Raw genomic sequence first — 15,733 nt, 5'->3', positions numbered from 1 at the left:
TTTTTTTTTTTTCCTGGCCAAGGCTCTGTATCTGTCTTTGCAGGTACAGATTTAAAGTTACTTGAGATAAGCTTACTTGCTAAAGTATCTGGGAAAACAGAATTTCTGGGGGCTCCACAATCCAAACAGGTCTCCATCCAGTGAGAAGCAGTTTCCTAACATTCTTTGCACCTCCACAAATCTGGATTAAGGAGATGGCATTTTATACATTCAGAGAAGTCAGATGGATTGTGAAGCTGGCACCTAGGTGAAATGTAATATAGCCAAAAGGTATAAGCAGCTGGCTTAGGAATTTCAGTGTTCTTATTAGCAGTATTTAACTGAGACTGGACTATATTTGGAGAGCAGTCTAATGTAGAAAAATTTGTTATAGGACTCCCTGGGATGGTTCAGGGTCCTGCCTCCACTATTGGAAGTGATGTTGGGCTTCGGTATCCAGTTGTGTCTCTGTTGCTGAAGAAGCTTGGTGGACACCACTTCCAGAGTGGCACAGGATGGCATGTCAAGGCTAGGGTTAGATTTGAGTAGTCTGATGAGGTTGGAGTAAGGCTTGGGCAGGAACTCAGGAACAGTGTGTAGGCAAGCTTGAGCTCAGGAACAGTATGGAACTATGTGTAGGTAAGAGTGGAACTCTGGAACACAGTGCAGGTAAGCATGGAACTAGAACAACTGGAACGGAGTGCAGGTAAGCGTGGGACTCTGGAACACTGAACAGAGTTCAGATAAGTGTGGAACTGGAACAACTGGAACGGAGTGTAGGTAAGCATGGAACTGGAACAACTGGAACGGAGTGCAGGTAATAGTGACCTGGAACTCAGGAACAGACGGGAGCTGGGTGGAGGTAAGAGTGGAACTGGAACAGAGCTAGGGCATGGACAGACTAAGACAGGACAGGACAAGGACAAAATAAAGCCAGAAAGCAACAGTGCAGAAAGGCCCCAAGGAGCAACACATGGAAAGGCCTAGAGAGGCCACAGAGTAGGACAAGGCCAGGAGGTGAGAGGTCAGAAGTAGGCCTGAATAGACCACAATCAAGGAAGTAGCCGGAAGGCCCTAAGTCCACAGAGCAAGACTAAGAATAGAAGTTTGGATAGCCAAAAGGCAAGAAAAGGGAAAGCTGGGGACAGGAAACCTGGAGGCCACGAGACAAGGCTAGCAAGGCAGAGGTCAGAAGGCCCAAAGGCCATAAGGCAAAGCAAGATAAGACTAGAGTCAGGCGGCCACGAAGCAAAGTGAGGAAAGGCCTGGGAAGGCTGCAAGATAGAAGTGGCTAGACCAAGGAGCCAAATGGTACTTGATGCTGAAGCACTGAGGCAAGGAACAGACTGGTAAAGTATTGCTGGAGTCTGCGTGTGGTGGAGACAGGTGAGAGGAGAGGGAAGTGTGCTCATGGAGGACCCCTGGTGGAGCATAGACTGAAAGACTGACTGAGGCCTGAAATCATTGACATGCTGAAGAGTACATTTTGGAGTGGGGATCACTGGAGTCCTCTGGTGGAGGGGAGGCTGCAAAGCAGCTGAAACCATAATAGATCTTTTTAACTGTTTGAAATAATTCCCTGGAATTGTTCCCATGGTGTTAATTTTTGAGAGAAAATGAATTATATTAGCAGAATCACAAAGTGATATATAAGGGCTAAACAATTACAGTAGGATTCAAGGTCAGAATATGACTTAGATCTATGCCAACAGTGTTCAGCTCGATGCACTATTTGCTTATGTTCCCTAAGTACAGTGATGAACCAAGGAGCGCAATTACAGCACTTTGGGATTATAAAATGCTCAGGTGCCATCTCATCATAAGTACTCGCTAAGCTATCATGAAAGGTTTTAAAGGCAACATTAGTGTCAGAAGGACAGGATTTTGACAACATAGGGATTAATCAATCTCGAAAACTGACAGTCAACTTTTTTCTATATGGAGAGCTAGAAGGCTTCAACAAGGAAGCATTAGTGCAAATAAATACTTTGCATAAGAGTAAATGGTGTTTGGATCATGGGATAGGAGGAAATGTTTGAAGAATGAAAGCTGAAGGAACAAAAGTGAAGTCAAACAACTGAGTGAAGTGAAGTGGTGAAGACCAAAACTGTGAAGGACTTCAAAGGGGCGTGAGATAAACACTGCAGATCCATAAAGTCTAGAGGATGTAAATGAAGAGAGGGTGGCTTGCGGGAATGACGGCTACTACCTGGAGATAATACCCTTATTCAATAAACATACACACGGTTAATGCGACTCCAACATTGCTCTATGCTTCAATGGCAAGAGGAAATGTGGAAAAAAGGATTTGCATTCACAAAAAAGCGGGAAGTAGCTTGCTTGTTATGGCGGTTACTACCCCAAACCAAATAAGCCTGATACTTCACTTTCAATGCATAGCCAGCATAGTTCTCTGCTTCAACGGCAGGGGGGATGAAGAAAAGATGATTTATATTCAGACACCAATCAACAAGGACTGAATTACATAGTCTGGGTAAACAAATAAGCATGGGTGTAGCTTGCTTGTTACGGCGGTTACTACCCCGAATCAATTAAGCCTGATACTTCACTTGAAATACATATGCAGCACAGTTCACTGCTTCAACGGCAGGGGGAATGAAGAAAAGTTGATTTATATTCAGACAACCAACAAGGACTGAATTGCACAGGCTAGATAAACAAATAAGCGTGAGAGTAGCTTGCTAATTGCGGCAATTACTACCCCTAACCAATTAAGCTAGATACTTCACTTGGATGCAGTTCCAGCACTGCTCTCTACATTAATGGTGGGGGTGGAAGGGAAATAGAACCAAAAGGTTACTAAGGGCCAAGAGTAACAGATAAGTATGAGAAAAAAAAAACAAGTGTGAAAGCTTGCTGGGCAGACTGGATGGGCCCTTTGATCTTCTGCCATCATTTCTATGTTTCTATATGTTTCTATGAGTGCCAACTGAGTGCAGACAGAGTTTTGGAGAAAGCAGCGAGCGGTGTAGGGATGCAAAGATTGAGAATCAAAATGTAAATTAAAATCACCTAAAACTATAGTAAATCATGGATCAAAAGAAGCACATGACAGAAACATGATCACTTGTGATGGATTATATATTGGGTCCAGGAACAGAGAGCTATAAAATAGACAGAAGTTCACAAACTAAGAACATAAAAACAAAATCCAAAAGAGGGTCATTTTCCAAAGAAATTTTAAAATCAAACTATTTTTGTTAAAAAATCAGGAGGCCCCCACCACAATGGTTCAAATGGAGGTTTAGAAACAACTAAATAATCAGAAAGGCATAATTGATTGAAAAGTACCATATCTGAGTCAGAGAGCCAAGACATAAATCCGGAGAATTGTCCTGTTGCTCCCAGTTCTATATTGTTGTTGTTCATAGTTAGGAATCAGAATTTATTGCTGTGGAAACATATATGTAGTATTTCCTTTATATAGTGCCTTCTCCAGTCATAAATATAACTTAGTGAATTTTCTATGTATGACCAATAATTTCTCTGTTTGCACACTTAATTCTTCAAGATGATCAAAACTTTCCTTGTGATGGTACTTTAAAACTGATTAACACAGCTGTTGCTCCTCTTTTATGCAACAGTTTTCAGAAGTATGCATAATCATAACTATAAGAACATAAAATTGTTATGCTGGATCAGACCAAGGGTCCATCAAGCCCAGCATCCTGTTTCCAACAGTGGCCAATCCAGGCCATAAGAACCTGGCAAGTACCCAAAAACTAAGTCTATTCCATGTTACCATTGCTAATGGCAGTGGCTATTCTCTAAGTGAACTTAATAGCAGGTAATGGACTTCTCCTCCAAGAACTTATCCAATCCTTTTTTAAACACAGCTATACTAACTGCTCTCTTTGCTGCTGAAGGGTCTGACATAGATCTTTGCAGGTAGAGTTCATGGTTCTTATGATTCCAGTAGTGCACAAAGAGGTTATGGGTAATTTTGTTCTTCACTTCAGCAGTTAAATGCGACCTTAACTACTGTGCCTTGTTTTAATTTTTTATCCAGCAGATACTCACTGTCTTCATAATCATGCTGCCCTTGGGAGCGGAAGCCTCAGCACCTGCCTCATCCTCAGTTTTGTTGGATCAGATTTTCCATCATATTGATCTTCAACAAGATGATTTTGTTCAGGTAAGAGTCACATAGAATATTGTGTTATGCACCAATAAACAAACAGGACTTATTGCATTAGTAAACATCAGCAAATACTTACCTTCATTATTATTTCATATACAGGATATTTGTTTTATTTGTTTATTTAAGGTTGCTTATATACCGCCTATAAAATATTTGAGGCAGTTTACAATAAAACATTCATAAGACAATAGTCTTTCTAGCTCCTACACACAGCAGACAAACAGAAATATAGAATATAAGGCAGATAGATGATAGATGATAAAAGAAAAAGATCAATTGTTCTCATCCAGTCTGCCCAGTTGTACCACACTACAAGAATACATCACAGCTGCTAGCCATAAAAGCTTGACCACTTATAAAGTATTAATTTTTATCCAGGTCAGTTTTTCTTTGCTTCCTCATTGATTCTCTACCATCCTAGATAGAGGAGCATACAGGAGTTCATATTTAATCCAATACCTAACACCCCCCCCCCCCCCCGTATCTTACCTCCAAGCTTTGTAATAATGTAAATAGCTACTAAAACTAATGCCATTATTGCAGCCATCTAGGTCCATGTGATTATGCTGGACATTAACTGATCATCATTAACCTGACAGTACCAACCCAATGGTTTCTGGGGCATTGCAGCCTGCTGGTACCAATCCAGCTACCCTATGTTTTGTAGTATGATTAGGTTGTCCTTCCTTTATCCAACTCTTGTTTTGTCTTTATTTCTCCTTCCTCTGCCCAAGGAGTGAAGGGTGTGTTGTTTGCAATACAGCAGAGTTGCTTACCTATAACCGGTGTTCTCCCAGGACAGCAGGATGGTAGTCCTCACATATGGGTGACATCATTAGATGGAGCCCTGTCACGGAACACTTTTGTCAAAGTTTCTAGAACTTTGACTGGCACACTGAGCATGCCCAGCATGCCACTAACCCTGCAGCCAGCAGGGGTCCCCCTTCTGTAGCAAAAGTATGAGCGAAAAATAACATAATAAAACGTAAGCAAACCCAACTCCGCGGGGTGGCGGGCGGGTTTTGTGAGGACTAACATCCTGCTGTCCTGGGAGAACACCTGTTACAGGTAAGCAACTCTGCTTTCTCCCAGGACAAGCAGGATGATAGTTCTCACATATGGGTGAATAGCAAGCTACAGGCTGAGTCATACGTATGAGCATATGTATGAGGCCAAGCAGCACCGAACATGTGCAACAGGTACAACAACTGGGGTGCTGTTGGCAAGGATGAGGCAGCCTGAAATTCACAGTGGGTCGAGGTAGGACGAGTTGGGTTCCTATACTGGAAACAAATTTCTTAGGACAGACTGGCCAAAGACGGAATCCTATCGCCCAGCCTTATCCAGGCAGTAGTGAGCTGCGAAGGTGTGGAGAGAGATCCATGTCGCAGCCCTGCAGATGTCAGCAATTGGTACGGAACGGTAGTGTGCTACTAACGTTGCCATTGCTCTGACTGAGTGTGCCTTCACTCGTCCCTGCAGTGGAAGGCCTGCTTGCTGGTAACAGAATGCGATGCCGTCTGCCATCCAGTTTGACAGTGTTTGCTTGCCCATCGCATTCCCAAGTTTGTTCTTGTCAAAAGATACAAAGAGTTGGGTGGACTTCCTGTGGGCTGTAGTGCAGTCTAAGTAAAATGCAAGAGCACGCTTACAGTCCAAGGTGTGGAGAGCTCGCTTACCTGGGTGAGCGTGAGGTGTTGGAAAGAAAATGGGTAAGACTCTGGACTAATTTAAATGGAAATCAGTTACCACCTTAGGAAAGAATTTAGGGTGAATGCGGAGAACCACCAGGTCATGGAGGAACCTTGTGTAGGGTGAGTAGGTCACAAGGGCCTGTAACTCGCTCACTCTGCGAGCAGACGTGATGGCTACTAGGAAAAGAACTTTCCATGTAAGGTATCTGAGTTCACAGGAGTGCAAGGGCTCAAAAGGAGTGTGCATGAGCCATGCAAGTACCTCATTGAGGTCCCATGCCACGACCGGTGGCCATAGAGGAACATAAGAACATAAGAACATAAGAAAATGCCATACTGGGTCAGACCAAGGGTCCATCAAGCCCAGCATCCTGTTTCCAACAGTGGCCAATCCAGGCCATAAGAACCTGGCAAGTACCCAAAAACTAAGTCTATTCCATGTAACCATTAAGCTGTACTAAGTCTCTCATGAAGTGACTCACCAGGGGTTGAGCCGTTATCGGAGCATCCCCTATTCCTTGATGTTAAGCAGAGATGACACTAAGGTGCACTCGGATAGATGATGTCTGGAGACCAGCTTCTGAGAGGTGCCAGAGATAATCTAACATACTCGATGTGGGGTAAGAAAAGGGATCAAAGCCCTTTTGTGTGCACCACAAGGATTTCCGCGTGGAAGGCTTTCGTAAAGCTACTAGAACTTGATATGTCACTTGAAAGGTTGAGTGGTTGTAGTATCAGCCTTTCAACATCCAGGCCATCAGAGAGAGGGCCTGGAGGTTTGGGTGGCGTAACTTGCCGTGATTCTGTGTTATGAGGTTGGGCCATGTGCCCAAGCGAATGGGGTCCTGGACAGAAAGGTCACGAAGTATGGGAAACCAAATTTGGTGCAGCCAATACAGGGCTATGAGAATCATTAAGCCCCGGTCCTGTTGTAGCTTCACGAGAGTCTTGCTTATTAGCGGAATTGGAGGATACGCATAAAGCCGGCCTGACTCTGTCATCTCACTGCCTGCATTGACCCTTGGACTGAACCCAGATATTCTCTGCTCGCTGCTAGCCCTGATCACCATCTATACCCAAACTCTCTCTCTGATCGCTTCCTGAGAGACTTTCTCCTAAGCCCAGCTGACCCCTGGAACCCAAAGGCTCAACCCTCTGGGATCGGGGCTGGTACAGGTGAAACTCCTGCCCCTGTCCCAGAAAGGGCATATCTGCCAGCTGTTGGCGTGGGCCTACTGGATTTATCCACACCACACCACAGCCTAAGGGTTTATAACTGTGACAAATGCACAGGTAAGAACATACACACATCTTAATTCTCCTGCAGCAGATTTTATGTAAAAGTAGTCCTAGCTTTTCCAACACACTTTTATTTTAAATTTAAACATGGAAAAGACCAAAGGTTATTTCTAAAGCACTCAAAAGCTAAATTAGGGAACACAGCCAACAATATTAGCAGCAATATTTCAACAAGCAATCACATATTAAGAAATTCTTTTAAAAAAGCAGGCAGACATTAATGGGCATCTCTGATATGTTTGTACTTTGCTCACTAGTTTTCTAGTGTTGCAGTTTCATGCATAGTTCAACTTTTTGGGGTTTCCATTTCGGTTTTTGTTTGCATGAGTCTTTCTAATTTGTAGTCATTTTTCTGTATTTGTTGGGTGTCAATATGTGTTGTATGTATGTGAATATATGTGTGATATTCTGCTAGCATGTAGCTTCTGTTGTTGCGGTCTGCTCCGCTTCCCCTCTCTCCGCCTGGACCGGCGCTTACCTTCGGGTCAGGAAACGCCGCGCTCACCATCCTCCGGCTCCCAGGGACGCACATAGGCCCATGTGGCCTCCGCCATTTCCTTGCTCCGCTGGCAGTGGCCTCGCGCGTGCGCGAGGACGGACTCTTTGTGCGCCCAGAACCCGGAAGCCTGGCTCCGCCCGCAGTGATGACGTCACCCGCCACCCAGATATAACCGGCGCTCAGACTATTCCTCTTCGCCTTGCAACGAGGTTCACTACAGTCCTGTAGTTCTGAGTTGCGTTCCTTGCTGTGTTCGCTGCCTGCCTTGACTTCGGTTCGTCCTGACTACGCCTTGCCTGCTGCCTGCCTTGACTTCGGTTCGTCCTGACTACGCCTTGCCTGCTGCCTGCCTTGACTTCGGTTCGTCCCGACTACGCCTTGCTCCGCCACGACCCTGGACTCCACGTCGGGCGCCTCTTGCACTTCGCCTGTGAGATAGAGTTGTCTCTGCCGTTCCCTAAGTCCCACGGTGCCGGAACCCTACGGGCTCCTTCTGGGGGGTTCCGGGTGCCCGGGTGAAGAGCTTGTGTCAGCCCCTGCCATCTGTGGACTTCCTGGTTCTCTGTTGCTGGACTCGCTCTCTCTGGGGTCTAAGTCCCAAGGTGCCAGAACCCTATGGGCCCCTCCCGGGGGGTTCCGGGTGCCCGGGTGAAGAGCTTGTGCCAACCCCTGTCATCTGTGGACTCCCTGGTTCTCTGTTGCTGGACTCTCCCTCAGGGGCCCAAGTCCCAAGGTGCCGGAACCCTACGGGCTCCTCATGGGGGATTCTGTGTACCCGGGTGAAGATCCTGTATCAGACTCTATTGCTACTAACATCCAGCCCTCTGAGTTTTGGCTCCGCCTCCCAACCTACTCCACCCCTCGGAGTGGGTTGGCCCAAGGGTCCACTATTCAGCCACAGAACCCGACCGCAACATCTGTATATGGCTTTGTTGCAAAACTGCTTTTCTGTTATCCCAATAGGAGGTGCACTGATTACCTGGCCTGCTGTAGTATTTGCAGTGTTGTGTTTTCATAGATAGCGTTGTTGCTGTTTGATTCCTGGGAATTAGTGCTGATATGGTTCATCAGGTTTGTTGCATAGATTCTGAATTTTTTTGCAGGATTTTATGTTGCATCACAGAGTGTCTGGTGCTAGAGAGAGTTTGGGTTGCTGTTACTGAAGTGACACAAAAATTTGAAATTTCCTAGCGTGTAGCCAGATGGACTCAGAACAAGTGGGTATAGTGTGCTCGTGCTAGCAGTTGGAGACGGATCTGACGTCAGCACGGGTATATATACCCCCACAGGAAGTGAGGCAATTCAGTAATTTCCGTCTCCAAAGCAGTTTGGAGAGCCTGCACGCTCGCTGAGCATGTTTTCCAATACTACTTTCTACTTTCTATATTCTACTTACCAAATTTCTACAGACGAGCCCCGCACTCCTGCGGTGATACCCTCGGGTCCCTCCCCCAGTTGAGTTTCCCGGGGTGATTTCCGCAATCCCTCGGAGGTCTACGGCTCGGTCCGGTGGCCGAATCGCGGCAGGGATCTAGCCCCCGAGCGAGAAGAGCTTGGGCCTGGCTGAGAGGCGCCTCGGTCCCGGCGCCTCGGTCCCGGCGTGGACCTAGAGGCAGCCTAGAGGTATTTCCCCTCTCCCCCCGCAACCGGAGACCGCCCGGGTTCCAGCCGGGAAGCGCCGAGGATCAGGTAAGGCGTACATCTCTTACTTTTGGTCTCCGAGGTACGAGGATCGGCGGCGTTGCCTGTATGCGGAACGCCGTGGAGGTCGCCATTTTGTCGGCCTTATTCAGGTATTGAGCGCCCATGATAGGCGCCTGTATATTATTGAGCGCATATTGCTGACCGCATATTATTGAGCGCATATTGTATATTATTGAGCGTATATTGCTGACCACATTATTGAGCGCATATTGTATATTGTTGAGCGCATATTGTTCAGCGCATATTATTATTGAGCGATATTATTGGCGGCATAAGCGCCGGCGCCCTGCATTCGCAAGCCGCGATGGAACATTTGAACGCCCCGGCGTCTCCTGCGGCGGCGCCTCCTGATTCCGGCGTGAAAGCTCTCGGCCTCTGCTCAGCATGCCAGCTTAGAGCCACACAGAGCGAGGAGCCAGACTCCCTTTGTGCCCAATGTGAGGAGGCAGTGGGAGCCTCGGACCAGGACCAGTCTCAACCGAGGTTTGCCGACAGTTCCCCAGGGCCACCCCGGATCTAGCGGGCAGTCTCGAACAACCTGGGATCCCGGGGGACCTGGTACCCCGACGGCTAGAGACCGCTTCCATTTCCTGGGTGGATCTCTTTAAGGGGATCCATGCCTTTGTACAGATGCAGTCAGCTTCCCGTCCAGGCCCTGCTGCTGCTCCAACTGATCCTGCCCCTGGACCTTCGCGCCCTTATCGTGGGCACCCGCCTCCGAGCAGTCCGGCTCATGTGGACCCTGATGTCTCGGAGGTCGAATCCGAACCCCCCGAGGAGGGGGAACTTCCCTCGGGGATTGAGCCATATCGAACCATGAGGCGGTTCTTTCCCAAGGAAGATCTCTCCGACCTGGTTTCTCAGTGCCTGACTGAGTTGGCTATTACAGGCCCCAGCACTACGGTGCCATCTACGCAGAACCCCCTGCTGGAAGGTCTTCGTCCTACAGCCCGCCATTTTCCCTTCCTGCAAGCAGCACAACAACTGATAGATTTGGAGTGGAATGCGCCAGCGGCGCATTCCCTGACGGGCATGTACCCCCTGGACCCGGCAATCAAGGATATGCTGGCATGCCCTCAGGTGGACGCCTTGGTTAGCGCTGTGGTCAAGCGCACTACCATTCCAGTTGAGGGGGGGGCGGCCCTCAAGGAGCCTCATGACAGACGCCTGGACGCCATCCTGAAACAAACCTTTGAGGTGGCAGCTCTGTCTCTGCGAATCGCAACCTGCTGCACAGTGGTGACGCGTTCCTGTTTGTCACAGGTCAGGAACAATGCTCCGGCAGCGGACATGGAGTCAGCTCTCTCGTTCCTCATGGATGCCACATCTGACCTAGTCCGTACGACAGCTAAGGGGGTCTCATCCTCAGTAGCAGCCAGGAGGCAGCTCTGGATACGGAATTGGTCAGCCGATGCTCCTTCGAAGACACGCCTCACCAGAATGCACTTTAGGGGTTCTCTCCTGTTCGGCAGCGACCTTGATAAACTGGCCAGCACATGGGGCGCCTCTCCAGTACCTCGACTGCCGGAAGACAGGTTCAAAAGGAACCAGCGCGCCTTTCCGAGGCCCTCCAGAGGTAGAAGCTCCCAACGCTTCACCCCCTATAGGAGTCGCTACCAGGCACCTCGTCCTCAGGCCAGGAACCAGTCCTTTCGAACCAAGCAGCACAAGAGGGGAGCCGGCTCGGGTTCAGGGCCCGGCCGCGCCTCCCAATGAGAATCAGCCGACCCATCCGGGGGACGGAGCCATAGGGGGCAGGTTAACCCTCTTCTACCCCAGATGGGTCGAGATTACGTCGGACCAGTGGGTCCTCGCCATCATCCGAGAGGGGTATTATCTGGACTTCCATCATATCCCTCCGGACAGGTTTGTGGAATCCCCGTGTCCAATCCACAAGAAGGCAGCATTGGAAGCTACCCTGGCGAGGCTCCTGTCCTTGAAAGCCATAATCCCAGTACCTGCATGGGAAATGGATTCTGGGCATTATTCAATTTATTTCATGGTACCCAAGAAAGAAGGCACTTTCCAGCCCGTATTGGACCTCAAGTCAGTCAACCGATACTTAAGGGTCCCGAGATTTCGCATGGAAACTCTGCACTCAGTCAAGACCGCAGTACAGCCAGGGGAATTCCTCACGGCTTTAGACTTGTCAGAAGCATACCTGCATATCCCAATCCATCGGGATCATCAGCGCTACCTACGCTTCAAGGTTCTGGGACGACGCTTTCAGTTCCGGGCTTTGCCCTTCGGGTTAGCCACGGCGCCGCAGACCTTCACCAAGGTGATCGTAGTGGTAGCAGTGGCGCTCAGACGGGAAGGAATCCTTGTCCATCCCTACCTAGACGATTGGCTGATCAGGGCGAAATCACGAGAGGAGAGCCATCGGGCGACCAACAGAGTGATCGCCCTTCTGGAAAGCCTGGGATGGGTAGTCAACCTAAACAAGAGTTGCCTACAGCCTTCCCAATCACTGGAATACCTGGGAGTCCAGTTCGACACCCAGGCAGACAAAGTCAATCTCACCACCAAGAGAAGGTTAAAACTTCAGACGCATCTACGGTCCTTGATGGGAGCCAGCCGGCCCATAGCTTGGGATTATCTGCAGGTTCTCGGTCTCATGGCCTCCACCCTGGAAGTGGTACCCTGGGCAACAGCCCATATGAGACCTCTACAACGCTCCCTGCTCTCTCGATGGAGCCCCTGCTTCCGGAATTACTCCGTGCATCTACCTCTACCAGCCAGAGTGCGGACCCAGCTACGGTGGTGGTTGCAGTCCGACTACATGAGCAGGGGGTCGAAGATGTCCTCCCCCACGTGGATTATGCTCACCACAGATGCCAGCCTGAGCGGATGGGGAGCACACTGTGAAGAACTCACCGCCCAAGGGCGGTGGAACAGAGAAGAGTCAGGGTGGAACATCAACCGCCTAGAGCAGGGGTCAGGAACCTTTTTGGCTGAGAGAGCCATAAACGCCACATATTTTAAAATGTAATTCCATGAGAGCCATACAATATGTTTAAAACTAAATACAAGTAAATGTGTGCATTTTATGTAAGATCACACTTTTAAAGTACAATAAGTCTCTGAAAATATTACACCAGGCCTTAAGACACCAATACATCTCCTATTAGGAAAACGGACCAAGTCAGGCTGCTATAGAGTCCTACACAGAAACTACACGCCAGCAGAAAACCTCACCTGAATCACGTGCTGTCCCTCACCTAACATAGAATAAAGAGACCAAAACGCATAACAAGAAGCATGCAGACAAAAACTGAATTGGAAACTGCAACAAGCCAGAGTCTCTGTATGCAGTGTAACAAAGGAAAAAAGAAACATCACACATCCTTATAAAACAAATCAAGAAATATAAAATCATCAGCAGTAAAACTGTACTAACAAAAAGAACATATTTCGAAACAGCTGATGAGTGGAATATCCAATAATTGAAAACTCATATAAAACATTTCCAGATACCAACAAAATATTTCAAAATAGCAGACACAAAGATCCAGTAATGAAAAATAATAAGGATACAAAAATTTTTTTGCTCTGCATACCTGGGAACGTTTGATATCCAGGTGTCCTGAGATTGTTCTGAATTAGCAGGAGGTGGGGTGGTTTGCTTGGAACTTTCTCCTCTCTCAGTCACATACCAGCGCTCTCTCTCACACTGGCTCTCAATGACACACCTATACACACATGCTCTCAGTCACTCACATATACAAATGTTTTTTCTCTCTCACTTATATAGGCTCTTAATTACACATTTACACACATGCTGTCTATCTTTTCACGCTTACACACACACAGGCTTTCAATCACATAAATACATGCTGTCTTTTTCTCTCACACACAGACTCTCATTCACATGCTTACAAACATGTCCTCTCTTTCTCTCATTTACACACAGGCTCTCAATCACATACTCACATGCTCCCTCACCTAAATCAGCTCTCAATCACACACATACACACATGGTCTCTCTCTCTCATTTAAACACAGGCTCTCAATCACATACTCACATGCTCCCTCACCTAAATCAGCTCTCAATCACACAGACACACATGGTCTCTCTCTCTCATTTAAACACAGGCTCTCAATCACATACTCACATGCTCCATCACCTAAACCAGCTGTCAATCAGACACAGACACACATGATCTCTCTCTTACTTATACACACAGGCTCTTAATCATACATACACATGATCTCTCTCACACACAAAGGATCTCAATCATACACACATACTCTTTCAAACAAACAGGTTTTCAATTACAAACTTACACATACAGGTTCCCAATGGTAAACTTACATTCATGCTCTCTCTCTCACAGGCAGGCTCTCAATCACAGACATACTCTCTTTCACATATACAGGCTCTCAATCATTCACATACATGCAATCTCTCACTCACACACACAGGATCTCAAACACACATGCTTGCTCGCTCATTCATTCACTCTCTCTCTCCCCCTTCCCCCCCCCCCCCCGGGAACTCGCGGCAGCAGCAGCCACCTCCCAACGCTAACCTCCTTCATTTTCAGCCCTCGCGGAGGCGAAGGCGGAGTCCCATCGGCCGCGGTTGAAGATTTTCATTTTCCTCCGAGCCGCGCTGCAGTCTTCTTCCCGTCGGACACTAGCGTGCCTGCGCGGGTCTTCCCGCGCAGGCACCCGATGCTCTCCACTTCCTCTTCCGGGCCGCGGGAAGAAGAGAGCACCGGCGTGCTCTCTTCTTCCCGCGGCCCGGAAGAGGAAGTGGAGAGCATCGGGTGCCTGCGCGGGAAGACCCGCGCAGGCACCCGATGACTCCAGCGCTGGCACCCGGCTGACACCCGATGACTCCCGCGCAGGCACCCGGATGACTCCAGTCGGCGTGCTCTCTTCTCCTCCCCCCCGCGGCCCGGAAGAGGAAGTGGTGAGCATCGGGTGCCTGCGCGGAAGAAGAGACCACGCTAGTGTGGTCTCTTCTTCCCGCGCAGGCACCCGATGCTCTCCACTTCCTCTTCCGGGCCGCAGGGGGGGGGGGGGAGAAGAGAGCACGCCGGTGCCGCTGACTCCAGCTGTCCTGCCGCGTTCCGCCCATGCTGACAGCATTTTAAGCCCGGGCGGCGGAGGACCGGGGAGCAGCTGGGTCAGCGGGGAACCGCGAAGTATGGCGACACTTGTCTGCGAGCCAGATGCAGCCCTCAAAAGAGCCATATCTGGCTCGCGAGCCATGGGTTCCCGACCCCTGGCCTAGAGGCACGGGCAGTCCGGTTAGCCTGCCTGCAATTTGCTCATAGACTGCGGAACAGGGCAGTCAGAGTGATGTCCGACAACGCCACCACGGTGGCTTACATCAACCGTCAGGGCGGAACCAGAAGCCGACAGGTGCCCCTAGAGATAGCCCCGCTGATGGCTTGGGCAGAGGCGAATCTCCAGGACATCTCCGCCGTCCACATTGCCGGAAGGGACAACACCACGGCAGACTTCCTCAGCAGGGAAAGTCTAAATCCGGGAGAATGGCAGCTGTCCCCCACAGCCTTCCAGATGATTGTGGATCAGTGGGGGATTCCAGACATGGACCTACTAGCGGACAGGTTCAATGCTCAAGTACCCAGATACTTCAGCCGCAAGCGAGATCCGTTCTCTCACGGGATCGACGCCCTGGTTCAGCCATGGCCTCCAGGGACCCTGCTATATGCTTTTCCTCCGTGGCCCCTGCTGGGCACCCTTATACACAAGATTCAGAAGCACAAGGGCCTAGTTCTTCTAGTGGCACCAGACTGGCCAAGAAGACCCTGGTACGCGGACATGAGAAGACTACTGGCAGGGGAGCCTCTTCCCCTGCCTCCTCTCAGGGACCTGCTATGTCAGGGTCCCATCCTCCACGAGGATCCGGCTCAATTCTCTCTTATGGTCTGGCCATTGAGAGGGCTAGACTGAAGAAAAGAGGTTACTCGGAGCCGGTGATAGATACACTCCTCCGAGCTCGCAAGTTTTCCACATCCCTCACCTATGTAAGGATCTGGAGAGTATTTGAAGCCTGGTGCGACACTCATGGCACCAATCCACATGCGACCACAATCCCTATTGTTTTGGATTTCCTGCAGGATGGGCTTCAGAAGGGTCTCTCCCTCAGCTCCATCAAGGTTCAGGTGGCTGCACTGTCTTGCTACGGTCCCCGGAGGGATGGCTAGACTATTGCCACGCACCCAGATGTTTCCCGCTTCTTGAAAGGAGTCAAGCACATTCGTCCGCCACTGAAGTGGCCAGTGCCCCTGTGGAACCTCAACATAGTTTTGGATTTCCTTGCGGGATCCACCTTCAGACCCCTTCGGGGCCTGTCTCTCCGTTCTCTAACTTTGAAGATGGTGTTCTTGCTGGCTGTGTGTTCAGCACGCCGCATTTCGG

The 15,733-nt window shown here is 49.0% G+C and overlaps 1 protein-coding gene across 7 annotated transcripts in view; it reads left to right on the top strand.

The window, feature by feature from the left end:
• LOC115085172 (beta-Ala-His dipeptidase-like) overlaps nucleotides 1-15,733 on the top strand; it is a 207,107-nt gene that overhangs the window by 53,585 nt on the left and 137,789 nt on the right. For 5 of the 7 annotated variants that reach the window (XM_029590872.1, XM_029590867.1, XM_029590869.1 and 2 more), the window contains one exon: nucleotides 4,010-4,135. In XM_029590872.1, the coding sequence (XP_029446732.1) occupies nucleotides 4,034-4,135 (102 nt within the window). In that variant the 5' untranslated portion in view covers nucleotides 4,010-4,033. The remainder of the gene's footprint in view (nucleotides 1-4,009; nucleotides 4,136-15,733) is intronic. The other 2 variants (XM_029590868.1, XM_029590871.1) reach the window with 1 other exon arrangement.

Source organism: Rhinatrema bivittatum, chromosome 2 (genome assembly GCF_901001135.1).
Source record: "Rhinatrema bivittatum chromosome 2, aRhiBiv1.1, whole genome shotgun sequence".
Lineage (NCBI taxonomy): Eukaryota > Metazoa > Chordata > Amphibia > Gymnophiona > Rhinatrematidae > Rhinatrema > Rhinatrema bivittatum.
The sequence above is the reverse complement of the archived record's forward strand: the minus strand, read 5'-3'. Positions and strand labels throughout refer to the sequence as shown.